The following is a 26641-nucleotide window of genomic DNA, read 5'->3' on the forward strand; positions in this document are numbered from 1 at the left end:
TTCCTCTCGTCGTGGGTTCAACACTGCAAAGGCCATGCTGGGAACTGAGTCGGTAGGTAGCATCGAAGGAGTCGTTTGCTTGACCTGAAGCTCAGGCGCGTTTATCCCCATACTTGCATTATTGATCCAGACCAGGTGCGCGCCAACGCAATACAAGAGAGTTTTGTCTCGCCGGTGTCAATGAAGTGGGCTTGGCTGCCGAACTCCGAGGGCTCTGCGGAGGTCTCGCTCGGACCTCTTCATGCAACAGACGCAGTATGGGGTCGCGTCTTAGTCATGAAGCATTGCAGGAGGCAGGAAAGCCGGGAGCAGCGGCAGGCAATTGCCACCGCAGACCAAGAACACAATCTGAAGAGGAAGGTGAAGGACAACACTTCATATCAGCGTTTAGAAAAATCTCTCTCGGCTTAAGCTGCCGAGTCCACAGACGCACATTGTTCTAGCAGTCTCCTCCAAACCAGCTTGCTCTCATCCACATTCATTCCAGCTCCTACACCAGTCAATGTATTCTTGTGCCCTATCAACACAATCCCGGCTTTCGCTCTTGTCATGACCACGTTCAGTCGTCGCATATCGGCCAGAAAACCTAATTCGTAGTGGACATTACACCGAACAGTGACAAATACAACGATATCAGCCTCACGACCCTGGAAACTGTCGATGGAGCAGACTTCGACGTTGGGAATCGCGGCTGTAAGCAGAGCCTTCTGGCGATTGTAGGGTGTCAGTATGACAATAGATTGGGATTCGACAGGGGGGTTTGCAACCGCAGTTGCGTTTGGAGATGGTGGGGATGTCTTGAGAAGTCTGATGATGTTTTTGCAGACTTCGCCTTGGCCGACGTTCGACTTCGATTGATAGTATAGGTCTTCGGGTGTCGCACACTCAACCCAGACCATGCGGTTCTTCTCAGGCCAAGGAAAGAGCGAACGAGTCAGAGGACGCGTATCTTCTGCCACGGCAGTGTGAAGTTTCCCGTCGTAGAACTCGGAAGAACTGAAGTTACAGATAGAGCGATGCATGCGATACTGCGTGTTAAGCATCACTTTAGCAACGTCGTCTCTTGGTGGTAACTTGTAATGGCGTTCGAAAAGTGAGACGTCGTAACCTGTCAATACAGCATTCTGCTGGACCGTGGCGCGGAGCTGAACGTGGTCTCCAACTAGTATCGCACGCGAACATCCCTTTACGAGAGGCACAAGGGTAGCGGGTTCCGTAAGCTGGGAGGCTTCGTCCACAATAACAACATCGAAATGCTCGTTCCGTAACAAGCCCAACGCGGCGCCTATACAGGTTGTGAATATGAGACGGGCCTCTTTGACGCGCTTCTGCGCTTCACGGCGGGCTGGGAAGTTTGCGCCGAGATCTTTTCCCATCATAGCATCACACGTGTATTTATGTAGGTCTTGAGCAACCTTCGAAAGCTTGGCGTTGTGTTAGAAGGATTACTCGGACTACATGAGGTGACAGCGCTTACCTGTGTCGACACCCTGACCGGCAGGACTCCACTCTTTCTTGCGCCAGGATGGCTCACAAACCTCCTTAACAAGTTGTCTACTGCATTGTGCGTTGGGGCCGTCACAAGAAACCTCGATTTAGGCAGTTTTTCCAACAACTCGGCCATGATAACAACGATTGTGTGCGTCTTTCCCGTTCCTGGAGGACCCCATATGAATGTCAATGGGTGTTTCATCGACGCCAGCAGCGCAGCATTCTGGCTCTCATTCAGTGATGGATCACTGGTGAAAGGCAGCTGGACACTATTCGGTATTCTATGGCTTGTCGGAGGAAGACCAAGAAGCATTGGGTAGATTGTGCTACAAGCTTCGCGCTCTGTGTAAAAGGTAGTCACAGCGTCGAATGACGCCTTGGTGGTTACGAACGACCCACAATATGTAACACCCCACTCGCACTTGTCAAGATACGACGGCGGCTGATGGAGGCATCGAAACGTAGCTTTTCCTGGTTCAGCAGACGACACAACAGCATCCATAGAGAAAAGCTTCGCATTAGCAGCATTCTGCGGCGCGTCAGATGCCATGAGCCGAACGTGATCCCCAGCTTTGAGCATCCCGTTCAAAGAGGAGTCGACGCGAAGTATGCTCTTGACCATCGCATAGGCATCACTATAACCGTCCTTGCTGAGCACGAGATACTCTTGAGAATGCAGCTTGCTACTGCCACACGCTTCGTCTATGTGGTCAAGCGCGATGCCAAACAAAGACGAGGTGAATTGTCGCATGGCGGTTGGTCGTTGAACAAGGAGTCGTGAGCTTTCAGGCTCTAGAACCTCGAGGAGAAGATCCAAAGCAGTTTCGGAAGAGCGGACCGTGAGAGAGATGAGCTCCACAAGCTCGGCAAATTCTTGCAGCGAGATGCGTTTCAATTCTTGTAATAACATCTGAATCGGACGACGAATCAAACTGCCCGTCTCTTCCGACAGAAGAACGAGATGTCTCAGCAGCGTAAAAGCCAGGTGGATGAGGTTTTCCTCCAACATCTGCTTATGGCTCTTCCATGTTTGGGATCGGAAGAAAGCGGGGATGAGATGTGCCGCGTTCGGCAGGAAGTCGAGCAGGTTTGACGCTACCTGAGCGCGGTCTAGCGAAAGCGACGAGCTTGCCTCAAATGCAAGAACATGAGAAAATGTGTCGAATAGCATCTTCTTTTCACCATGGTCATTGAGCAGATCAAGGATAGTCCGCAGCTCTGCCAACGACTCCAGTTTTCCAAGACAATCAAAATCTCTGTCGCGAACCACTGCTACAATTCTCTCTGAGTAGTCGTCCCAGTTTATAGCATGCAACTTGGTGATTGTGTAGTTCGTGGATGGCTTCTCGAATAGTGGCAGGACTTCATCGGTGTCGACAAAGTTGAGCCACTCATCAAGTACACGCATCGAGTTGACGTCTCTGTTGCTGATTACATATATTTCCTATTTGCTGTCAGTATCATACATATCAAAACACACTCAATATAGAGAGCGTTCACCTACCGCACCTAACACGCCATTCTTGTGCACTCTGCCGATATGCTGCTGAAGCCCTCGGCTGACTTTGTCTAGGGCGATACTCGCTTTGCAGTCATAGTTGATTCCATCTTGAACAGTGCGATCCCTTGCTCTGCGTTTGTCGCCTTGATTCTTCTCGGTTCGGTAAAGTGCATCGTCGGCCTGAGGCCGCATTAAGAAGACCCATGAGTTACGCCGTTGACGTTCGTACAACTGAAAGACATGGTCATCGCAGAACAGCCTGTAATTGACCTTAGTCGGCAGCATCCTGTAGTTTGGTGACTGTAGTCCTTGGGAATGCGGGAATGCAAAGAACTTGACGCTGGCGTCTACTTGCACCTCGCTTGCTCTTTCAATCTTGTTTGGTACAAATATCGCAACAGTGAGCCGTTTGTCTACCGATAGGACAATTAATTTCTTGTGAAATGTTTCCAACGCTTGCGACAGGGTGGGTAGAAATCTTCCCATGCGGTCACCAGACGATCTGAAGACTGGCTTCCAATGCAGTTGCGGCTGGTCGAGGCGAAATTTGTATAATTCCTCGGGGGTGACTAGGTCCGACTGTAGGAGTCCGTTTCGTACCAGACTTGGCATAGTCGCAGAAGGTGGGAGGTAATTCAAAAGCCAGATCCGCTCTTCGTCGCTCAAGGCACTGAAATCGAAGAGATGGCTGTATTGTAGGACATCTCTGCCGAAACGCTCGCACCAGCGTAGCACAATACGCAATAGCTCAAACTCAGATATCGCCATCTTGTCTCGTGTAAGGAACAATTCCATGACATCGACTTCATCACTACCGTCGGGCCGTAGGCTGTCAGCTTGAAGAATAGATTGGGTACAAGCAGCGTGCAGAACGTCCAGGATAAAGGGAGCAACAGTGGGCTTAGGCTCAGGCGGATCCTCCAGCTTCTCAAACTCTCTGAGATTTTCAGGAATCCGAATGTGGTTTCCATCCACACATTGTGAAAAGAGCCGATTGAGCTGTTGACACTCCGGGCTCATGGCATTTCCGAGACGTGCCCATTTCATATAAAGATTTTTTACTTTCCCCAGCGACGCATTGGTATATCGAGCGAAGTATTCAGCTCGGGTGTCACCGGTTACTTTCCCGAAAGTGACCAACTCTCTGCCTCCGGGGTACTGTGCGGGTTGCGCCATTGTCCTCGGAATGACATCAGGGTCCCAGGTGACGAAGACTAGATGCAATTATCAGCGAGTGTCGTCCAGATGCAGAGATACGATTTACATTTATCCCCATCCAAGTCACCCCCAGACATGAGATCAGCGCTCGGCCTGCTTCCTTGGGTCGAGAACACGATACAGTCGACTAAATGACTGAAATCTGGGACATCTACTGCTTTGAACTTTTGTAGATCGCCTGGATGTAGACATGGATTTCTTGTCACCATCACCTCGGTGTTGATGATGGTCTGCCCCAAGCCATTGCCGTCATTAGTTATCCGTAAAAAGCACTCTCCTTCCCTGAGCATGCCGAGCTGACCATTCTTGCTTGTAGGGTCACAGACGCCAAAGAGCAGCCTTGACTTGCGAATCAGGATTCGACATCGCTGTTCGTCTTGTTTGTTCAACATTTTCTTGTACTCTTGCCGAACTAATCCTCTCAATATTGAGTGGACGGATCCGATACCTTCTAGAAGAAGCTTCTCGGCTACATCAATCCTGTCGGAATACGAAAGATACTGAAAAGCTGCCCTGGGATCACCTTTGCTAACGTTGTTCAGGAAACTCAGGTGCTGCTGCTGTTTCTCGAGGAGCATTTTTGTAGAGATACCTAGCGTATGTAAGAGCACGACGACCTCATCGTTGAGACTACCAAGAGCGTACGGCTGCATCGAGTTAACCAGGCAGAGTGGAAGCATGGAAATGAACTAACTTTGGAATAGTCTACAACCGCGAAGCTGAGATCAGACGCGTCCTTGAACTTTCTCATGGATTCTCGGAATTGAGCTTGGATCTTACCCTGAAGGGTGGGATCTAGGGTCAATACGCCTTTATACCCGCGATATCGGATTTGAAACACAGAAGGTAGATAACGCTTATTGCGATGTATTATGTTGCGTCTTTGTGCCAGTTGTCGGGCAAGCTGGAGAGATACCAGACCACATCCGTCGGTGAAGGTGTAGTCGTTGCGCTTGACGTCTTGGATGTCCTCACAGCGTTCCGATGGTAGGTGCAGAGCCATGTCCGCGCTTGAGAAGAGAAGCCCAATCCGTTTTGCTATCTTGCCTACGGATTTGAGTTTGGAAAAGTCCCCCATAGCTTGTATCTTGGCCGATATGTCTCCCTTTGATGCGGCGTACATGAAGCAAGATCTCGACTTTAATTGGCTGTTTGAGTGACCAAAGAAATGGTAATGGATCCCGTTCAGTACAACACCAGTAGTAAGCAGCCTCGTGATGTAATCGCCATTTTCTCTGCCGGTAGCTACGCGTGGCATGTCATCCGAGGATTTTGCTGGCCATCGCAGACGAAAGTCCGCGAGAGAGATCAAGAGGAGCTTGTCCAGTGGCTCCTTGCGCGTAACACGGTTGGAGGGTGCGCCCTCAAAGCGCAGCACCAATTCCTGCTTCTTATCCGAGGAAACAAGAGAAAGGCACTTGACTAATCCAGCAGCATTTGTGCACTCGGCCTGAGGAAGATCAGGAATGAGATAATTCCATGACGTGGCTTCTGGATCGACTTCTCGCAGGACGGCGGCACGGAAGGCTCGCAAATTGCTCATGGTGGTGATAGATGCCGCCGCAGTTTTGCAAAGAGAATGACACGATGCGGGGTGAGGACTGACATGCATTTGCGTGATTCGCAAAGGGTTCCACGTGCATATGTGACGTCACACAACCGCGCCACATCGGCTGGAGAGACTTTATGATAAGAATGCCGCCTATTGCTCGTTCCCAGATCCTCATGCGCCTTGACCACAGACAAAATGGCAAGTGAAGTGGCCCAAGGTCGGTGCCTCTACATTATCGGTGCTCAATGCACTGGAAAGACGACGCTTGCGAACGCACTCGAAGACATGTTCGGTCTGGACGATTTCTCCCCTCATGTACAAAGGAAGTCCTCGAAGCCGGTGATCATCCGGGAGGTCGCGCGTACGGTATTGAGAGACAAGCATTTCAGCCGCGACGACATCACTACGTCGCCATCTCGAGCATTGCAGCTTCAGAAGCACATTCTCGACGCGCAATATGAAGCCGAACAGACTGCCATTGGCCCCGACACTCCGGCAACATGGTATATTTCCGACCGCTCCGGTCTCGATCCCATTATATATGCGCAGCTGTTTGTGGGCGAGGAAGCGGCGGGAGAGATGCTGGCATCGGACAAGTGGCGAGAGCTCGAGCGGCGTATGAAGGCGGGCGTCGTGATGCTATGCGAGGCTGGCTGCAGTTGGCTTGCCGACGATGGGACGCGCTTGATGCCAGCTGGGGCAGAAGAGTGGATGCGCATCGACAACGCGTTCCGAAAGCAGCTTGCCGCTCGCGGCATTCGCTATACGCTAGTACCTAATCACGTGGTCAGTCTCGAGGCACGCGTACAACTAGTGCGGGAGTGTTTGGGCAGCTCACAGCAATCATAAGAAATACACATCGATTCCGCCTTGCACACCGACGCTCTTTGTCTGTCGCGTCGCCACCCTCGTGCGGATTGTCATGTGTCTTAGCGTCAAGCCCACATTGGGGATCTAGGTAGCTCCTTTCTCAGGGGCTTCCTTCCTCTCAGACCAAGCAGAAACACACAACACTAATCTACGTGCTTAGCCACCATATCGTGCGAAGACTTCGCTGATACACCTCCATTACCACGGCCCAGATATCAGGTGCCGTGGCCCCTCCCACGAGGCGTACCTGGCTCACAAAGCCATACCTAGGTACGCTTGTCCACCCCACAGCTGCCCTCGCAACGTCGACGACGATATCAGTGCCAAGTATTGATCGAAACCCCAATTGAAGATGACAGTGCCCCCCACACATAGCCAAATGCCGACACGAAACTGCATGTAGCTGTCAAGGAAGCGGCAGCCGGCGACCGAACACGTTCGCGAGCTGCCCAAATAGGGGCTGTGGACCGATAAGACAACGACGAAAGAGTTCGCAGCCCAGACGTACTTTTCGACACTACCACCCCTGCCACCAATTTAGGCAACGCCGTCATAACGATTGCAACATCGAGGCCAGAGACAAAGGATGTGATACAAAATGCAACGAATGTGCCTTAGAAGCGTGTTGACTTCTAATTCTCTTGCATACTGACAGACTGAGAAACTTTGAGCAGCACGAACAAGAAGACTTCAGAAACTGAATTGCTCTGGTCGTAGGGTCAATCAACCGGTCCAGGAAACTCACGCTACTCCGTGCATGCGGAACCGAGGTGCGTAGACGATTCCAAAGTTTATACCAAAATGGCTGTACAGCAATCTAGTGCAGCCGGTATCCATTGGTCGCGGGGACAAGATGGCATTGCAATGCCACGGATGTGCCGCACTTAGACATCAAGAGACGCCTACATTAGCAGCTTATGCCTTACCCATGACTGTCTTCAACTCTTGGTAAATTCATCACTCTGGCAGATATACAAGGAGTAGGTCTTTACCACCAAAGCAGCGATTACAAGAGTGCACTCAACTCGAAGATAAGCAAAGCATGTTTTGTCCTATCTACGCAGCTGCCGGCCTCCGACGTACTCGAATCTTTCCACCATGCAACGGAAGCTTCAGCCATACAGTGTCCAAGGGCTTTGGCCTGACTGCCATGTGCTCAACGTCATAGTTCAGCAGCATGTGTGCTATGAAGACCTTCATCTCATTCAAAGCGAAGAATCGTCCGGGACACGCATGTCGTCCAAACCCAAAACCAAGGAAAGCGTCATCAAGAGTAGCAGTGGACTTGCCTTTACGGTCACTTGTATCAGCTTTTTCAGCTTCGAGATCATCCTTGGATGCGAAATTGTCCACAATGCTGGTAATGTTGCTTGGATCCGCAAAACGGAACGCGTTGAAGCTGCGTGCTTGAGGATAAATACTTTCGTCGTAATGGATTGGCTCCATAGGAACCGCAATCATGGTTCCTTGCGGTACATGGACGTTGGACACTGGAAGTCGGATACCTTCGGGATGCACGACCTGGGCCTTGTCAGTTTCAGCTCTGTCATATCCAGCGGTACACATACTGTTCGCGGAAGCCCAACAATCGCGAACGGATTGAGCCTCATTGATTCACGAATCATCGAGTCAATGAGCTTCAGATCTCGCACCGCATCGCGTGTCCATACACCACCTGCCTTGGCAAGCACCGATGCAGCTTCGTCGCGTAGCGCGTCAACATAACCCATTGCTGGGTCCGAGCTGAAGAGATCCAGGATCACGTTCTGCACAGTAAAGCTGGTCGAATGCAGAGAAATGTCGTTGACCAACAGAAGACGATGCGCTACTCGCTTTGGGTCTAGTTGCCCTACGTCTCCTTTTGCGGCTGCGGCGTAGCACTCATCGATAAGCCATTGGAGGCCGTCTTTCTGAGATCGGGTAAGCATAATGATGTGCATATCTCATGCAAGGGGAAATCCTACTGGTGGGGTCCATCCACATTTCGCATTAGCCTTGAACTGAGCAGTGGCGTTTAACCTTTCTGTTACAAAAGGCAAACATCCCTTCATCGCTTTTCGTCGCAGGTACCAGCACGTTGACCCTACAAGAGCACCAGTGACGGGTTTGAGTGGTTTGGGTGTCGCGTTGATAAGCATAGCGCCGGCGAAGATGCTCATCGCATGATCCCTGAGATCGTTCAAGAACTGCTCGTCCCGGCCTATGATACAATCAGTTTCCAAACCTGTTATATGAAGCATTACTGCCAACTTACACAGCGGCGCGCCACAGAAAGCGCCATTACTCGCACCGGCAATCAACTTCAAGCACGCGTCCCACACTGCGACCTCCTTCCACTCGGTGTCGTCTTTCCCTCCCCACCACCGCTCGAAGCCTCTGTCAAGTTCATCGGCCATTAGCGGCGTCAGGTGCTCGAGATTTCGCGTAATCTGATGGCGCACAACGTTGATCTGGAAATCATTGTCCGCTACCTCTTTGTCCCAGACTGTCCATTTCGTCTGAATGGTCTCACTCTGTGTCGCATGGATGTCGAGCGTGCTCTCCGGGAGCGAGTATACCTTCTTGATCAAACGCGGTGGGAGAATGATCATCGCCCCTCTATCGATGCTGGGCAGAATAAAAGGGCTGTTCACGCCAGCAAACTAAAATCGTCAGGCTAAGTGTAATTCTACTAATATCGAAAACAATCATACCTTGCGGTACCCTTCAAACGCCCAGTCCTGTGTCTTTCGGATGGACTTCAATGTCGCCCACACCCATTGGAACCATCCTTTCTGAAGGCCCACGACCGGTAGCTCTTCCCAATGCTTTGACTCTGCTTTTCCAAAGAACAATGCTCGGATTGCGTGGTACACCAGGAAGAGGACCGACAAAGGCACAAGTGCCTGTGTGGGCGTGATGATGAGCTCCATTCTTGGACGAGTCAGGTCATGGAAACAACGAGGAGTATTCGGCACTCTACACACTTGAAGTATACTGTCCAGCACAATGGACCGTCAACGGCAGATGCTGTACAGCCGTCCAAATTTCTTCGGAGGACCTCTGCGTTAAACCGGATACTTATTGGGCGCTGTGAAATGAGCAAGGGTTCCTTGCAGTAGCAGGTATGTGGAGCCGAGTCTTCCTAGCAAGCTAGCGCTTTGCATTGCATATATTGATTGAAGGATTGCAGACGCGGCTGCTGACCTGTACATTCTACCGAACATGCCGTTAATTGCGGCGTTCACCGAGCCGTCCGAACCAATCATCGTATGGTTGCTGATTCGAATTTTGCAATCGATAGGCCTCCAAGGACCTATCACGCTGGCGCGGCTGAGTGGGGCGTAGGAAGGCATGATTTTCAGGGTAGCTTACTTGCTCCGGTGTTGCAGCATGCAATGCACTTACTACAGACTATTTGCACAGCCTGTCACAGTAGCTTTCACTCTTTGAGGAAGGTTGTTCGACAGTGCGTCAGCCGCGCGGCTCCACACACGGCTCGGGTCGGCAGACATCCGAATTTGGGATAGGCGTGGGGTCGTACACAACGATGTCATAATCATCTGGCCTTTCAGTGGCTTTGATTGATCTCACCTGTTAGTCGGAACCATAACGTTAGGGTAGGATCACATATCGAGAGGGAATTGTGTGGGGTAGAGAACAGAACGATTGACGGTAGGCTTGGTGCAAAACTATGGTGGAGCTGGTGTCCAGGTAGTCTGGAAATGGTCCCAACCGTTATCAAACCGACAAAACCTCGGCCAGAAGGAGCTGCGTCATGTGGCTCGATCTATACAGATGTTCGAGTGCGCCTCGACTCGGGTGTGGAGATGTGTACGTATCGAAGACCGATAACTACGCCCGCGCACACGTATGCTATGTGCGCGCTAGGCTGTCGCTTCTCGATGTGGCCAGAGCGTTCCTTCACATAAAACCCTCAACTACTCGCTATCTTCCGTTCAAGATCCGGTAGATGCGCTTGGAGTCGATTATATACGCCAAGTCACACCATAGTCGCTTGGATCTAGCTGCTACAGTTATGGGCTACGGATTCTTTCACCGGTCGCTCTAAAGACATGCCAATACATGCAAGCCTCTTCATACACCTCCAGCTCGTATCGAGAACGTATTCAAGATATGCATATGTAAATCGTTGGGTGCTTCATAATCCTCAGGCCAATGCATATCCGCACGTGCGCGAGCATTGTTCTCCGGGATCTCAGCCGGGCCATTGGGCGACCACGTCATTTGGAACCGGACACGTGGGAAGAGTGTTGTATAATCGTGTGAAAAGGAACCTATGGAGAAGCGGGTCCTCGAATTCATTTCGTGCAGGTAATGCTACACGGGACATTGCCTTTGCGAGCCGCTATCGATATATCCATCTGCGATGACGATTAAACCCTGCAACGACTTGGAAAGATCCTAGGCGACATGAAGACGTGTTAGATCAGCTGGCCTCTCAAATACAGACGGCCGAAGTAGGACCTTTTGCTAGGAGCACTGCGGCCAGGGAATGTGGCGGTAAGTAGACTCAGTCTTCCCAGTCGCGTCTCTAGTTGCAGTTGAGGTACATATCGCGATTCAAGACCGACGTCGGATTTGGCCCCACTGGACTCGAGGCCCTCCAATCAGACACGGCCTGTCGGTCTTATGTCTGGGCAGTGGTGCCATGTGGGGCAATACTGCCTAAGCGCGCTTTTGTAACTGTCATCCTTGAGCACGATAGCTTGCCGTGGAGACATACCTATTCGCCGTCTTCATTCACAGTAATCACCCAGCGATTGCAGTATGATTTAGCCGTATTAACGGCCAGGGGTCCTCAAGAAGCTCTTCCGTCATATAGCGTACGGAGCATTTCCTCATCCGGCTCTGATTCGCCCACTCGTTTGCGCTTTGGCCCCAAATTAGAGCCGCAGCCTCGGACCCGTCCAGACGCTCAACCGTTTTCCCCGATTCCCGCGCTACACCTTCGTGGATCGGTCCGTTGGCCATTCCGGCTTTGTGGACGCACGCGCCTTGTGCTTTCTCTCGTGGTTGCATCGGGTCTACTTACTTTCTCGGACAGCAGACGCTGTGATAGCGCTAAGAGAAGGGTCAGTTGGTCAGTCGCACGTCTGTCGAAAGCGAAACCCGACGATAGGTGAGACCTCACATCGAGTGACGCAGCTTGTGTAGCATGCAGGTGGGCTGATACTGATCGGTTTTTACTGCAGGACAGCGGCACAGTTCAACTAACTAGCAATGACTTTAGTTCACTGCAGAGGGGCTTAGACGTAATGTATCAGATCGCCCCAACCGGCCGTTCCGCGTAGCAAAACCTGTAGCGGGAGTACTGTCAAGATAGTTGCTTTGTATATGTACCAATGCTAAATACCCTACGTTCGTTAGCCTCAGCCTAAACTCTCACTCCCAAACTTTACTGCCATCATGGAGTTTCTAGAGATGCAGAGCGTACACCTGCCTGGCCTTAGCCCATTGGCGGTCAATGCTGCGAGCAGCATATTCGGTTTGATATCGATTTTCTTTTTCTACAAGGCCTTGGTCGCGAAGAAGCTGGTACGTACAAAATGCCCGCTCCTCTGCGTGTATCACACTGACGGGTCGAATAGGCTTCTTCTCCAGTGAGGATCCTGAAGACCATCTTCAGCCCTGTTATCAAGCGATACCAAGCATGGGCGTATCTCTTCTGGGGTCCTGAGATTATCCAGAAGGCGTTTGACGAGGCGAAGGGAAAGCCATTCGAGCTCTTCGCCCCGGACAATCGCTATGTCTTCGTCTCTGATCCTCAGCAAATCAAGGAGTTAGACAACGCACCAGACACGGTGCTGTCCCTCCAGGCGGCATCGAAGCAGGTATGCATCTCCACGGTCTTTGTTCTTCTTGATGACTGACAAGACGTAGATGCTACAGCCCATGTACACCATGTAAGAAGGCTTTTGAGCGTCTTGCACTACGCTTACTAACGCGCCATAGGCACGGCTTCAACTGGTTTGACCGTCGTGGTACTGAGGGTGTCGGATTCATCCGTGCCCTCCGCACGCTTTTGACCAACAATTTACCAAAGATCCTTCCTGACCTTACTTGCATCATCCGCACAAGGTTCCAGGAGCTACACGCCGGACACCCAGTGATCAATGGTAATACTGCATCCAATACTTCACTTTGTAGCTGAATTGACGGCGATTGACAGGAAAGAAGCAGTCAGACGTGTATCACATGACCGTGAAACTGGTCGTCCTATCCAACGCGGTGTCTTTCTTCGGAAAGAGTCTGGCAAAGGACGAGCAATTCATGGTCTCTGCTCTTGCATACATCGAGGAGACCCTGATTTGCGCTGAGATTGTCCGCCTGCTACCTAGTTTCATGGCTCCTTTCGTCGGTGGCATCATTGCTCGCACTCTCAAGTCACATGCCACCATCTTCAACAGGCTTCTGCCCATCGCACAGGAGCGATGCATTGAGCGAGATGCAGCAAAGCTGGGCCAAAAGGTTCCTCAACACGCCGACTGCATTCAGTGGATCATGGAGACCTCACCCAAGAATGCGCCATGGACACCTCAGCGTGTCGTTCACGAGCTGATGGCCATTTGGTTCGGCTCGGTTCACGCCGTCTCCACCACTGTCACTTTTGCTATTCACGACCTTTGCTTGCATCCCGAATACGTGGAGCCGCTGCGCAAGGAGTGCCAGTCTCAATATGCCGCCTTTGAACACAGTGGTGTAGGACTCCCTCTTCTTGACAGCTTCATCAAGGAGTCTGCGCGTTTGACACCAGTCGAGTCGCAAAGCACACGTCGTTCGGCGCTACAGCCCTTCTCCCTCAAGGACGGTACCCACGTCAACGTCGGAGATTGGTTCTGCACACCCGTTCGAGCCATCATGACCAACCCAGTCGACTACCCCGAAGCAACAACATTCAGTGGTTTCCGCTTCGCCGACCCGCAACTCGTCAAGAGCCTCGAGAATGCCAACGGTGCTTTCGACATTATGCAGAAGAAGCCGACGAAGCTGACTGACTTTGACATGACTTTCCACGTCTGGGGAACCGGAAGAATGGCCTGGTAAGTCTTAGGCTTGGCTTATCTTAGCCGTTCCACATGCAAATCTTTTGCTTACGAAATATCTAGCCCCGGAAGATACTATGCCTCGGCTGTTATGAAGGTCATTCTTGGCCAAGTCATCCTCAACTACGACTGTGAGCTTGTTGACCCGACGGCGAAGCGCTTGTTCACTTGGAGATCTACCATCCTGCCTAAGCCTAGTGCCAAGGTTGTTTTCACTCCGATAGGTGATGCGAACTAGAAGATGGAGAGGAATGAGAGGATCGTCTGTTTACGCTCGCTGCTGGAATTGCCGAGCAATGATATAACGAATGATGGAGGCATGTTTGTTTTCAGTTTTGTGGCCGCACGTTTTTTTCCCTAGGCGTAGATATGATACAACGATACATATATGAGCGAGCATACGCATTGTTGCTTCACCACACATCACGCATCCCAAAATCTCGTGGCTTTGATCTCAAAATGCATTAAACTCTGGGTATTAGAACAAGATTCCGCTAAACGCCGCTCCATTCCCAAAATGCCGAACCTGTTTGACCACTTTCGCCTAGCAGGACACTGTGCCGCAACGGCAAAAAGAAAAGACGCATGTATGGCCGGTCCTCGGCCCGATTCAAACGGGACTAAAACAAGCCGCCATATAGCTCAAAACGATCCAATTCGGACCACGTCGCACCTCGTACTCCCAATGTGGAGCTGAGTTGCGAAAAACTACGCCTCTTCTAGTCTGCGGGCGCTAGCCATGAAAGAAGCAGAGGTAGCTTAGACGCCATTCGCGCGGGCAGCAGTCCCCCACTCCAATGCTCCGCAAGCAAGAAACAAAAAAAAAACAAGAAAAGAGAGATTCTAGATCCCGACGGCTGGCCTGAATCCCGGTAAGTGGACGCGGTCGGTACTTTGTTATACAAGGTCGTGTAGACTCGGTTCATCATCGTCCCCCACCAAGTCGGCTTTGGGGCGGAAGTATTCAATCTGTGGTGACTCAAAGAACATTCTGTTCCTCAACTAGAACAAACCCTGTGCTCCAAAAGGATATCGATGTCCAGCATCCTCAAGAAAGCAGTGACCAGTCTGGCCCTTGGTCTGATCGGCGCCGTATATACCGGTGTTTCGTGCCATCCGAGCTCCAGTCCGAGGGTGTAGCAAGTCGGTGGCTGACTGAGATTCTGCAAAAGGCATGCCATCGGCAGTAATGTTCAATTTGTTCCAAGCAGCCCAAACATCTCCCTCGCGGTCCAGCAGACTACTGTCAGAGTTGTTGCGGCGTTGGGCGAGTGGGGCGAGGTCAGAGTTGTTTCCTACTCTGAAGCCGCGTTGAACTATTGTCGCGTCGTCTGCGTCTCCTTCCAAGACAGCGCGGCCAATGTAGTCATGGTAAGGCGCCTGAGGGATGTCGATGGCATGACCTGGGCGATCAATCATCTTGTTCTTCTTATGGCGAGTTTCTTCCAGGGCTCTCGGGAGTTCAAGACGCGGCAGTGGAGGTAGGACGATTTCTGGCTTGGAGTCGCTGCGCTCTCTAGCCCAAGATATGATAGAAGCGGGCTGTTCGGCAACTGATTGAGGAGTCTTGTTAGCCTTCTTGGACTTGCGCCCCGCGAAGAGACGAATGAGTAATTGATGCCATGGTCCTAGAGAGGGTGCTGCTGTGCTCTTGACCACCACTGGACCAGGATTTGTTGTTGGGGCAGCCGTTACTAGAGTTGGGTTTACTGTAGCAACTGCGGCGACTGGACAAAGACTTGTCGCAGTGACTGTCACCGCTGGTGATGAGTCTGTTGTAACATCTGCCGATTCTGACGATAGGTCTGGTATAGTGTCTGCCGAGGCTGATGAGAGATCTGATATAGTTTCTGCCCCCACTGATGATGAGACGGCCGCGTTTTCTGCTGTTGCCGATGATGAGACTGCCACAGACTCTTCATCTAGTGGTGGTGAGTCTGATGTACTTTCTTCTGTCGCCTGCGATGGATCTGCGCTTGTCTCCTCTGTCACCGGTGATAGATCTGTTGTTGTCTCCTCCGTCGCTTGGGATGGGTCTACCGTAGCGTCTGCCGTCACTGGCGATGAACTTGCTGTACCGTATGCCACTTCTGGGGATGATTCTGTTGTAGTCTCTGGTGCCACAGGGATAGCGTCTGCCGGAAACCACTCAGCCGGCCATGCCCATAGTGGTGCCCGCATTAGAAAGGAGTCGGGTGGTTCGTCATCCTCATCTGCAACGCTTTCTTGCGCGTCCGGACTACCCGAGACAGACGGGACACAGGAGTCTTTCGGTTTGGTTGGGTGACTGCTGTTAGAGGCGCCGTTCGATTCGTGATCGTACTTGACAGCATCGCTACCTGCAGCGTCTGGAGATTTTGTAATTGGGGAAGCTCTGCAGAGTATTAGTGCAGTTCTAAGACCGCTTTTAAAGGCGCCATCAGACTTTTGATCATCAGTAGTTAGTACACGCTTCTTGAAGAAAGGCGCCGAGCTCTCATCAACAGAATTGCTATCATCATAAGTTTGACCATCGACGTCAACAGAGAACATGTACACTGAGCCAGTCAGCGGGTTCATCCGGTGACAGTAGCGTTTGAGGCAAAGGTTTCTACCTTTGCGGGAGTTTGTCGGGCCATGGGCGTCGTTGTTTGTCTGCTTTGATTTCGGCTGATCTGGAGCATATTTCTTGTTCTTTCGATCCCGCTTGACGCGGCCTTGGAACCGGATGCGGGACTTGACTCTGGCGGTCGTCATGGTTCAGGTGACTGCTGGGGTGAATGAGTTAAGAGGGTCAATGCATGCCAGTCGCACCAGGATCGATGCGGGCGCGGCGATACTCGAAGGAATCTTGAGAGAAGGGTGAGATTGATCGTAGACGCGCGGGTTGTTGTACGGGCTGAAAGTAGTTACGCGTCGAGAGTTCCACAGTGTTTGCGCCGTTCAACAGCGCAAGCGCGTCGCAATAGCGCTGTGCGCAAGTGAATCCGTCTTTTGACAGCGGTTCCAGTTCTATGAGACAGTGGCGACATGGTGAAGGGGAAAGAGGAACGTGACTTTGGTTGAATGCGAGAGACAGGTCTAAAGTCCTCCCCGGTGCCTAGACTGGGTACAGCTGGGTGAAGGTGAATTCCTGCAAAGGAAAAGCCCTCACAACTACCAACGCCTGCGCCACCAGACAAGCAATTCTGATCTTGTATCGTTCATGAGGCGTCGAGGACATATTTATAATGGTCGTCCAAGCTCTCATCGGCGTTTGATTATGTGTATAGCATGATTCGTCAATCATCATATGAGGCCTGTTACCACGCTACTACACTACAAATTCATATTCCTTCATGCCTTGTCTGCACAGATGTATGTAACTGAAGGTGAGTTAGTACAAAGCGGAGTGAAAATCCGAGTAGAGGGTAGGATACCGTTGTTACCACGGACGAAAGCATCTCCCCAATTGCGGGTGACACGTCCCTCTGAGACCTCCTTGCATCGTTCCAGTGCAATGTTCATGTAGCCGTCTACTGACTGGAGATCGCCTACAGGGATATTAGTAGTTGATATAGATGCAGGGCACGTGAATGGGCACCTTTGTAGATGATGCCAGAGTTGAGCTTGACAGTAACAGGAGCTCCGATGATCTCACTGAGAAAGCCGCTAGGGTCTCGTGAGTCGCCGGCGGCTTCGGGTGCTGGGCTTTCGCCGTTGGTGGACATGGTGATGAAGCTGGTGACGCGTGATTTCCTGACAAACATTTAGCAACTTGTTGTCGAAGACAGAAAATTAGCTTACGTGAGTCCGTGATCAGGTGCGATTGGATGGTTCCTCAATCTGGTTGCAGGTGGATATGGAGGTAGGAAGACGGTGATGTTGGATAGTGGAAAGGAAGAGTGCACAGACCAAGCTCGTTCCTGAAGCGTGACTGCGCGTTGAAGCCCCACCTGTATCTGCCCGCGCTTCCCCCGACACCGACATCATCCTCGCCTATACGCTGCCTCGGGGTAGTGCAAAGCCTCGCCCATTCGACTCGGCTGTCCATGGCATTGTGCGCACAATGGGGGACTCGACTGCAAGTGCCGCACCACCGAAGAAGCGCAGCCTATTCAAGCGCGCAGCATGGCAAGATGCGCCCAAGAAAGACAGCGAGGACATGTTTAGCCACTCGAACGAATTCAACGACATAGTCGCCGAGCAGGCTAGAATAAGGGCGGAGGAGAAGAAAAGGGCAGAGGAGAAGAAGAAAGCCGAGGCGGCGAGGAAGCGCAAACACTCTGAGCCGCGCGACCAAAAGCGACGCCGCATATCAAACGACAACGGAGATCCTGCCCCATCCAAAAGCGACTCGGCTGGCAAGGAACGGGTGGGCAGGGCCGCGAGCAAAGCGTACGCATTTCATCTCCATCTGGCCGTCAGTGCTGACAATTGCCCAGGCGCAGCATAACATCTCTCTCCCCAGCGCCATCCCGTCCTCGACCCGACTCGCTCACGGCACGCTACGACTCCTTGACCAAGTCCGCTTCCTCGAGCATTTCGCTGCCTCAGAAGGAATCTCACGTGATTGATCTGGGCGACTCAGACGACGACGACTCCTCAGGCTGCGTCTCCAAGTCTTTCAGCAACGACCCTGCCATTGACTACAGTTCCGACTTCAGACAAGACATAGCTGTCCGGCCATCGAAACCGCCCCCTATAGAGATCACAGACGACGACGACGACGACGACAAAGACGACGATGAAGACGAAGACGAAGACCCCGCAATCGCTGCAATACGGGCTAGGGCGCGGGCGCTCGTTGCGGCAGCCAAGGCGCAGGCAAATGGCGACGCCCCAAAGGCGCCTGCAGCGCAGCTGTTTATTGATCCGCAAATTCCCGACGCAAAACCAATGATGGTCAAGGTCAGAGTAGACAGCACCATTGGGAAGCCACGGCTGGCATGGTGTGAGAAGCAGCAGTTCTCGGATCAAATGACACGCAATGTCTTCTTTACGTGGAAGGACACACGTCTGTACGACAGCACATCAATACAGCGCTTGGGGATACAAGTCGACGACAATGGGAACATATCTGTCCAAGGAGACCCCAACATATACGATGACTTCAACCTGCCCAAGATACATGTCGAAGCTTGGACAGATGCCGTTTACAAGGAGCGTAAGAAGAAAGATGCCGCGGCAGCTGTAGCCAAGAAGCTGGCGGCCGAGGCAGCTGCTGTGACGAGAGAAAAGACTCCGACTCCGGAACCCAAACCCCAAGAGAAACGATTCCGCTTAGTCCTCAAAGCAAAGGGTCATCCCGATTTCAAAGTGACTGTAAAAGAGGTATGTCGAAACTGTCCATCTGGTGTATGAAAAGACGCGCGACGTCCAGCATGTTGGTCCACGTCCATTTACTAACTCAATCGTCAGAGCACCACCGTTGCGCACATCGCAAGCGCCTTCAAGACTCATTTCAAATACGATAGGAGCGAACCAATCACACTCATGCTCGACGGTGATCGACTAATGCCCTTGGATACAGTGGCCGACCACGACATGGACGACGAAGATGCGTGTATGCTTGAAGTCCTTTTCAAATGACAGTGCCTCGATGTTTGGTTCAGGCGCACGATCTCTTCCTACCAGACTTCACGTCCTGAGGTTTGGATTCTTGCTCATTCTAGCGTTTGTTTTCTGATACGACTGCAAGCATGGCGTTGGTGGCGTATCGCACTTGATAACAACCTTTTGTTGCGTATGCACAGCTACCCAGTTGGCTTTGGGCATATCTTTGTTAATCTATACAGACACGTCAAATATTGGGATTCTTTCTTCGGTTCGCACCGCCATCCAAGATCAGCTCCTGTCCACTCAAGAAGCCTGCGCCCATGACGTACTCGACCATCTCAGCGAGATCTTCTCCCCTACCCACTCGACCGGCTGGGTGTTGCTTGTGGTAGAGTTCTTCTAGATCTTCCGCCCAAGCCTTCATCCTCAGCTTCACCGCTTCCTCCTCATGCGGCGCAACCTCTTTGTACGATCCGTTCTGCATTTCCTTGATCTGCAGATCGCGAGCTTTACACTCGTGCTGTACGCTGACCCAGCCTGGCGAGATGGCCATGACTCGGATACCCCACCGCTGGCACGAAACAGACATGGCCTGTGTGAGAGCCAACACACCACCTTTGCTTGCAGCATAGCCTTCACAATCAGGGTCTGACTGGTGTGCGCGGAAGGAAGCGACGTTGATGATGCAGCCTCCCTCTTCCAGCTTGTCCTCGCCATGGAGGTTCAGTGGCAGCTGGTTGAATTCCTCTGTGCGCTTCAAGTCCTTCGATCGATCAACGCCTGGGGTGCCATCTTTTTGCGTGTTCTGGCTCTTCATAAAGGGAATTACTGCTTGGCTCATGTAGAAGGGCGCGCTGAGATTGGTAGCAATATATGCTTCCCATTGCTCTCCTGTAGCGATGTCTTCCATAGTCCCGTTGCCTGCGTTGAAGAATCCTCGAGCTACTCCGGCATTGTTGACCAACACATCTATGCGGCCGCCGAAGAAGTCGGCGGCTTTGGCGACTGCGCTGCGGATTTCTTCCGGGTTGCGGAGGTTGGTGATTGATGAGCTGACGCGCGGTGCGTAGGCGGCTAGGTGTGTATTGACTGTGTATTCAAGCTCGTCTGCATCAAAGTCGATAATAAACACGCGATGCGATGCTGGTAGCGAAAGCAAGTGTCGCGCTGTGCAACGACCAATCCCTCGCGCGCCGCCGGTAACAATGATGTTCTTGCTTTTGGAGGACGGCATATTGTAGAGTTTGAATGTGTGAATGCGCAAAACGCAAAGTCTCGAAATGTCAGACACAAGCTCCTTGCATCTCCTTATATCGACGTGCAAGACGCTCCACGTGGTAGCGCCTCACGCGCGGAATCAATATCAAATAACCAACAGCGGGGGACGGAACGCCCTTTCAGCCTATTCTGCCCACCTTGGCTTATCCTGACAGAAGTTCAAGGCCGTTTGTCCGCGAGATTCTATTTACCATAGAAACATATGTGTATACGTGCGCGTTGTTGAGAAGGCTTGGGCCACATGCCCTGCATGTGATGGTTGTACGTATCCCGTGGATTGGAAGCAGGCCCGCGGTTCCGTCACTTTGCGGCCTAGCTTGCTCCTTCGAAGCGTTGCTTTGATGACTGCATGGCGCTGTACATACTACCTTGGACTCCGTGTCTGAGCATGCTAAGCGACGAGTAACTCACTCAGGGTTGCTTGGGAGCCGTTGGAGGGGGGGGGACGCGTATTTCGGGAAGACGGAGCGGCTTGCGGGCTGTAGATTGTCCACCAAGGGAACGCAGGGAGCGTTGGAACTGCATGCTCTGCTTTTGTTAACAGGCTGGCGACTTTGCGAGATATCGCGTTCCGCTTTGCTAACCGTGCCGTTCGGAATGCTTCACATGGTGGCTAGGAGATCCACTCTTCTCGTCCGGTCGCTTTTGCCGAGGTCAAACTGGAAGGCACAACTGTTATCACGGTCGCTCTTCTTAACCATCACAGTTCGTCATCTATTCGTAGGGCCCTATAGCGCATCGATGCAGGACTGTGAGGGTGTATCCTTCATAAGTAAGCGACACACTGATCTTGGAAAACGGACACATTTACGACGCCCACAGCTTTACTCTTTCACATCGCGTGAGTGTTGCCACATGCATGACATACTGAAGCTCATCCGATCCCAGCTCCTTTTTTGGTGACTTATATGATGATTGAAATCGTCCCGCAATGGGGGAAGGGTATGATGCCTGAGGGTAAAACTCAGACACGAGCTTCCCCGTATTCGAGTTATTATAGGCAGACGACGATTCACATTTTCAACTTTGAGCTCAAGTCTTGACTCGATTCGAAAGAGCATACAAAGACATTCTCTGTCACATGTGCTTCAACAGGCTTTTAGATCAGTCTTTACTATACGTCAGACAAGAACAAAGGCACTATATGTTTGAGATATTTGTAGAGTTCGCAGTGACACAACAGTCTTTCCTCGGGAAGAGCACAATGTCTATATCAGACGCCTTGTGAAAACGAATGCCAATGTTGATCAAGTTGACTACCTCTAACAGAACAAGATGCGCGTCACTGTTCTTGCTACTCAGATCGTATCACGCTTAGTCGATGTTGGAGAAGCACATCAAAACCTCCCACTTCCGGCAACGCACAGCGAGTCTAGTACTCACATCTTGCCTCGAAGCTCCGCAGCAAATGCTAGATTCACTTCAGATAATCATATAGGTACCCCTGTCGCAACAGCGGCACAGTCATGCTGTTCCACAATCACAAGCAACTCGAGGGTAGAGACTGGAGGTCCCATTGCTCCAATATGGACTCCTGGTATTCGTTTCGGCTCTGGTTCACCTGATCCAACGCCTTCTACAACTGCAGCAGTATCCACCAGATCGTTTTCAGCTCGCGTGGAGAGCACATGGCAGGTGCCTGTCCTTTCCAGCTCGTTCGAAACAACAGCTGAATCAACATCTCGGAGTCCGATCGCTGACGTTTCACTGAGCGCAGCTTCTCCAAAATTCGAGCCCGTTTCTTTCTTGAGTATAAAGACTCAGAATGTAATGCCTCAACTCAGTGTGTCCACACTTTGCTATAGTGAATCTTCTTTGCATCTGACCTTGACAACTAGATCGATGTCCTCGAGTACCCCCTCCATTTTTCCATCAGGCGTAGCTTCCACAATGTCGAGCTTCGTATCTCCTTCCTCAACATTCATGTCGCAGTACTCGCCGGCCTACCCTAGCCCATCAAGCCTTCTCTGTGGTCCGACGTTCATCATCTGGAGGCCGGTGCATTCATGCACGTGCTCTGCATCTGCGTGGCCTACCTTTCCATCAGAGGATCCAATAAACATATCTTTCTATGAAACCCTTTTCCATCTACCCGTGCACTCCAGCACACAAACGAAGAGTTCGACCACGCCTAGCTCATCCGCCTCTTCTACCAAACCCACGCCCACAATCGTCGTGGTTCCTATTGCAACGGTTAGAGGACCATTAGCGTGGGTATTGAACCGTGGTAAACCGGTAATACTCCCCGATCTCATTGTCTCCGCTGTCAGCCAACCTCAAGCCAACAAGAGTGTCTGAGTGGATCTTTTCCATCCGTACAGCACAAGCCGTCAACACGGGAGACTTGCTCTGCTGCTCTCCCATAGCTTTGACCCTTCTGCTTGATAGCATAACTAGTTCCTAGAACTCTCTTTAACCACGGTGCTAATTCGGCCACAGAACTCGCAACTGATGCCTAAGAAGCCTACAACCACGATGCATTTCCTCACGCTCAAGACCTCTCTTCCGCCTGCCGAAACCTCGACACAAAATACCGATCCTGCCATATCCACAAGCGTGATGACGCCGGATGCGCATTGTCCGTATCCGTATCCGGGAATATACTGCGGCGAAACGAAGACGACACTGATAACCAAGACGATGGAGACAAAGGACAAGCCCAAGACTGATTACTCTGAGTGCCCTTATCCCGGATATGACATCTTGTGCTGAGGATACGTTTTTTGGCTAATGAAAGAGTGCAGTAGTGTGTTGCGTACGAAATTGATGGCTACGCGCACTGTGGTATTGATCATGGTGACGGAGGTAGTTTTGACTGCTGTTGCGGCGGGTATTTTGGAATGAGATATTCATTAACAAGCGTGGAGGGGAGGCTGCGTACATCGTCCTCGGAGGAGGGTTTCTCGATTTTCTGTTCTCTTCGTGTCTGTCATTACTGCATTGTTAGTATGGAGCTTCTTTTCCAAATCAATCGCTTCGCAGTCGGTAGAGACACGGTTTCGTTATATTGATTCATTTCTCCAAAACCGTCCACTACCTATCTTGTTGCCACACCTTCTGGGACTTTGTGACCAGCACACTCCTGTAGCAGTCTATCTTGTGCCTTCTTCGCAGCATGTGCATAAGCCACAATGTCTACGTCCGTAGCCTTGCCATCTGCACCTCCGTCAAAGACCTCGTAGCTGAACCAGCCTCTGAATCCCGTCTGTAGCACTGCTCTTGCAACGTCAACAACCGGTAGGTAACCACCGTTATAAGGTAGAGGTCTAAAGTCGTGACTCCATCGTCCACGAGGCAGCAGACCTGCGTCATCACGCTCAGCATCGAAGGCCCGAGGGACTTTGTAGGCATCGCTAATCTGTAGGAGGTAGATCTTGTCCTTGGGAATGGTGGAGGCCAGCTCTTCTAGGCTCTTCTGGAACCGCTTTTCCAACTCATCTTTCGATACATCTTCTCGCAGACCAGAAGCAGTCCTAGGATCGCCCCACTCGCCACCCGCAGTCTGGAAAGTATCAAGACATAGACCAATGTTTGGACGGTCTACCTGCTGAACGATAATCCAGACATCTTTCCAGTCAGGTGCATGCGTCGACCAGCACCAGTTCTCGTAGGCTAGTCGGAAGTTGTGTTCCTTGAGCATGTCGCAGAGGACCTGGAGGTCAGAGACCATCTTGCTCCTGTCTAGTTTCTCGAGGGGAGAATCCGTCGACCCGACTTGCAGCAAATCTGTCCCACACGCCTGCATGATGCGGATCCAGCCGCGGGCCCGCTCCATGGCGTCCTTGCGGCCATCGGAACCTTCGGGCCAGCCTTCGTAGTTTGCAAATGGCTGCAGCATCATGATTCCGAGGCTTCTTTTGTCACACTCTTGTTTTATCTCGCCTGCTACTTTACACAACTCATCGTAGTTGGACGGTTCGACTTCATGGCCGAGCAGCGTCTGACCGTAGGAGAGGATGTCTGGGAAAGAAAGCTCGACGGCGGTAAATCCTGCGGCGGATATGGCGTCCAGGCGATCAAGGAGAGGGGGTGGGTTTGATGGCGATCCGAGTGAGCATGTCGCGTAGCTGATTGGGATGTTTTGGAGGGAGCTATAGTCTAGACTGCCCATTTTGATTGTACTTGAGTAAAGGTTGAATGTGAGTAGTGTTTTGTCGTTAGTGCAGTGCAGAGTTTGAGATTATGTATTAGCTACAGGCTGGCGTGCAACGGGTCTTTCGGTATGGCATGGCTGTGACGTATGATGTCGGTGGAGTAGCAATGACGGCACACTTGTTGAAGCCCAGTCGATTGTTTGTAAAAGTTGACACAGCCGTCAGAACGATCTCCGAAGAATTCTGAAAAGACGTAGATATTCGATGATACTCATCATTGTACTCGGAAACGCGTTGTATTATAGCAGAGTTCATGGAGCTCTCGATGACGTCATATCTGCCCATGTCAGATATCTCTATTTTTTACATTCGAACACGTCCGAAGGCCTTGTCCTGGAAACCGTCTCGAGCTCCACGAAGAATTGCAAGCAGTTGCAGTATAGGATCGAATGACTCTCTCTCGGATACCCCTGTGCGCCAGGGCGTGGCCCGACCGGCGATGGTGATTGAGGCTCGACCCCGCGCCACCTAAAAATCGGCGCGAATGCCCCGCTCGTTGGCCAATGAGGGCGCCTCCGACTCCGCCGTCATACCAGAAAACATTCGACTCATAAGGGTCCTGGTTGTCTGCAAGGAGAAGAAGCTCAAACAAAACCACAGTCGCTGTCCTGTTCAGAGCTTTTGCCTCTGATTTCCTTCCATATACCCAAATTTCCCTAATCTCTCCTACGACTTCCCCAGAACCATGTCTGTATGTATACCAACATCCACTGCCGCCACTAATCGCACACTCTAACACGTCGTCGCAGTTCCACATTGAGAACAAAGCCGTCGGCGACCCGCACAACTCGGAAGATTGGCGCATCAAGGGCTACAACCCTCTCACACCCCCCGACCTCCTCCAGAGCGAAATCCCGCAGACGGCCAAGTCAAGAGACACAGTCCTCAAGGCGCGTGACGAAGCTGTCGAGATTGTCCAAGGCAAAGATGCACAGAAGCGGCTACTCGTCGTCATCGGCCCGTGCTCCATCCACGACCCTGCCGCTGCGCTCGAGTACTGCGACCGGTTGCTGAAGCTCAAGGAGAAGTACCAGGATGATCTCCTCATCGTCATGCGTTCCTACCTGGAGAAGCCTCGTACAACTGTAGGCTGGAAGGGTCTCATCAACGACCCGGATATCGACAACAGCTTCAAGATCAACAAGGGCCTACGCATCTCAAGACAGCTCTTTGCTGATCTGACCGAGAAGGGCATGCCCCTGGCGAGCGAGATGCTGGATACCATTTCTCCCCAGTTCTTGGCCGACATGTTTAGCGTAGGCGCAATCGGCGCCAGGACCACAGAGTCGCAGCTCCACCGTGAGCTTGCTTCAGGTCTGTCCTTCCCCGTTGGTTTCAAGAACGGCACAGACGGTACTCTCGATGTCGCTATTGACGCGATTGGCTCCGCGAAGCACCCCCACCACTTCCTCTCCGTCACCAAGCCTGGTGTTGTCGCCATTGTCGGCACCATTGGCAACGACGACTGCTTCATTATCCTGCGCGGTGGAAAGAAGGGCACAAACTACGATGCGAAGAGCGTCAAGGAGGCGCGCGAGAAGCTCGAGTCCAAGGGCATGAACTCGCGCTTGATGATTGACTGCAGCCACGGCAACTCGGAGAAGAACCACATGAACCAGCCAAAGGTTGCGCATGCGGTTGCTGAGCAGATTGAGGCTGGAGAGACGGCTGTCATGGGTGTCATGATCGAGAGCAACATCAAGGCTGGCGCGCAAAAGGTACCCAAGGAAGGCAAGGCTGGCCTCGAGTACGGCGTGTCCATCACCGACGCGTGCATCGACTGGGAAACCACCGAGACGGTGCTCGCTGAGCTTGCTGGCGCTGTCGCGAAGAGGAGGGCCTTACTGAGCCAAAACGGTACCAATTAAAAGGTCTCTTTCCCTTAAGTAACATGGTCTGCAGGCACGGCGTATGGATGGTCTCGGCGTTGTCACAAGTCTCAATATTAAAAAGCATAGGAACGGGCTTGATGTACAAATTACTATGTTAAAACACTACAAGCAATAAAACTAAG

The 26641-nt window shown here is 51.7% G+C and overlaps 8 protein-coding genes across 8 annotated transcripts; 3 read left to right on the forward strand and 5 right to left on the reverse strand.

Annotated features, from left to right (window-relative positions):
• Window positions 1-1395: 1395 nt before the first annotated feature.
• Window positions 1396-5753, reverse strand: ACET3X_008201 (uncharacterized protein; the record flags this gene model as incomplete). Its single annotated transcript, XM_069454348.1, has 6 exons — window positions 1396-1424; window positions 1478-1554; window positions 1884-2935; window positions 2996-4206; window positions 4257-4857; window positions 4905-5753. The coding sequence occupies 6 exons, from the start codon at window positions 5751-5753 to the stop codon at window positions 1396-1398; spliced, it is 3819 nt and encodes a 1272-aa protein (XP_069303803.1).
• Window positions 5754-7688: 1935 nt separating this feature from the next.
• Window positions 7689-9648, reverse strand: ACET3X_008202 (uncharacterized protein; the record flags this gene model as incomplete). Its single annotated transcript, XM_069454349.1, has 6 exons — window positions 9599-9648; window positions 9326-9545; window positions 8887-9274; window positions 8597-8832; window positions 8201-8542; window positions 7689-8153 (listed from the first exon to the last, which is right to left on the reverse strand). The coding sequence occupies exons 2-6, from the start codon at window positions 9542-9544 to the stop codon at window positions 7689-7691; spliced, it is 1650 nt and encodes a 549-aa protein (XP_069303804.1). The 5' UTR covers window position 9545; window positions 9599-9648.
• Window positions 9649-12041: 2393 nt separating this feature from the next.
• On the forward strand, window positions 12042-13916 carry ACET3X_008203 (uncharacterized protein; the record flags this gene model as incomplete). Its single annotated transcript, XM_069454350.1, has 6 exons — window positions 12042-12170; window positions 12224-12466; window positions 12516-12538; window positions 12588-12751; window positions 12805-13675; window positions 13742-13916. 6 exons carry the CDS (start codon window positions 12042-12044, stop codon window positions 13914-13916), a joined length of 1605 nt encoding a protein of 534 aa, XP_069303805.1.
• Window positions 13917-16709: 2793 nt separating this feature from the next.
• ACET3X_008204 (uncharacterized protein) lies at window positions 16710-17629 on the reverse strand (the record flags this gene model as incomplete). Its single annotated transcript, XM_069454352.1, has 5 exons — window positions 16710-17022; window positions 17077-17190; window positions 17241-17395; window positions 17444-17482; window positions 17625-17629. The coding sequence occupies 5 exons, from the start codon at window positions 17627-17629 to the stop codon at window positions 16994-16996; spliced, it is 342 nt and encodes a 113-aa protein (XP_069303806.1). The 3' UTR covers window positions 16710-16993.
• Window positions 17630-17705: 76 nt separating this feature from the next.
• On the forward strand, window positions 17706-19228 carry ACET3X_008205 (uncharacterized protein; the record flags this gene model as incomplete). Its single annotated transcript, XM_069454353.1, has 3 exons — window positions 17706-18034; window positions 18082-18970; window positions 19058-19228. The coding sequence occupies 3 exons, from the start codon at window positions 17706-17708 to the stop codon at window positions 19226-19228; spliced, it is 1389 nt and encodes a 462-aa protein (XP_069303807.1).
• A 211-nt stretch (window positions 19229-19439) lies between these two features.
• On the reverse strand, window positions 19440-20429 carry ACET3X_008206 (uncharacterized protein; the record flags this gene model as incomplete). The annotated part of the gene is made up of 1 exon (XM_069454354.1): window positions 19440-20429. One exon carries the CDS (start codon window positions 20427-20429, stop codon window positions 19440-19442), a length of 990 nt encoding a protein of 329 aa, XP_069303808.1.
• Window positions 20430-23510: 3081 nt separating this feature from the next.
• On the reverse strand, window positions 23511-24584 carry ACET3X_008207 (uncharacterized protein; the record flags this gene model as incomplete). Its single annotated transcript, XM_069454355.1, has 1 exon — window positions 23511-24584. One exon carries the CDS (start codon window positions 24582-24584, stop codon window positions 23511-23513), a length of 1074 nt encoding a protein of 357 aa, XP_069303809.1.
• A 728-nt stretch (window positions 24585-25312) lies between these two features.
• On the forward strand, window positions 25313-26495 carry ACET3X_008208 (uncharacterized protein; the record flags this gene model as incomplete). The annotated part of the gene is made up of 2 exons (XM_069454356.1): window positions 25313-25318; window positions 25377-26495. 2 exons carry the CDS (start codon window positions 25313-25315, stop codon window positions 26493-26495), a joined length of 1125 nt encoding a protein of 374 aa, XP_069303810.1.
• Between the last annotated feature and the right edge of the window lie 146 nt (window positions 26496-26641).

Source organism: Alternaria dauci, chromosome 8 (genome assembly GCF_042100115.1).
Source record: "Alternaria dauci strain A2016 chromosome 8, whole genome shotgun sequence".
NCBI classification, from domain to species: Eukaryota; Fungi; Ascomycota; class Dothideomycetes; order Pleosporales; family Pleosporaceae; genus Alternaria; species Alternaria dauci.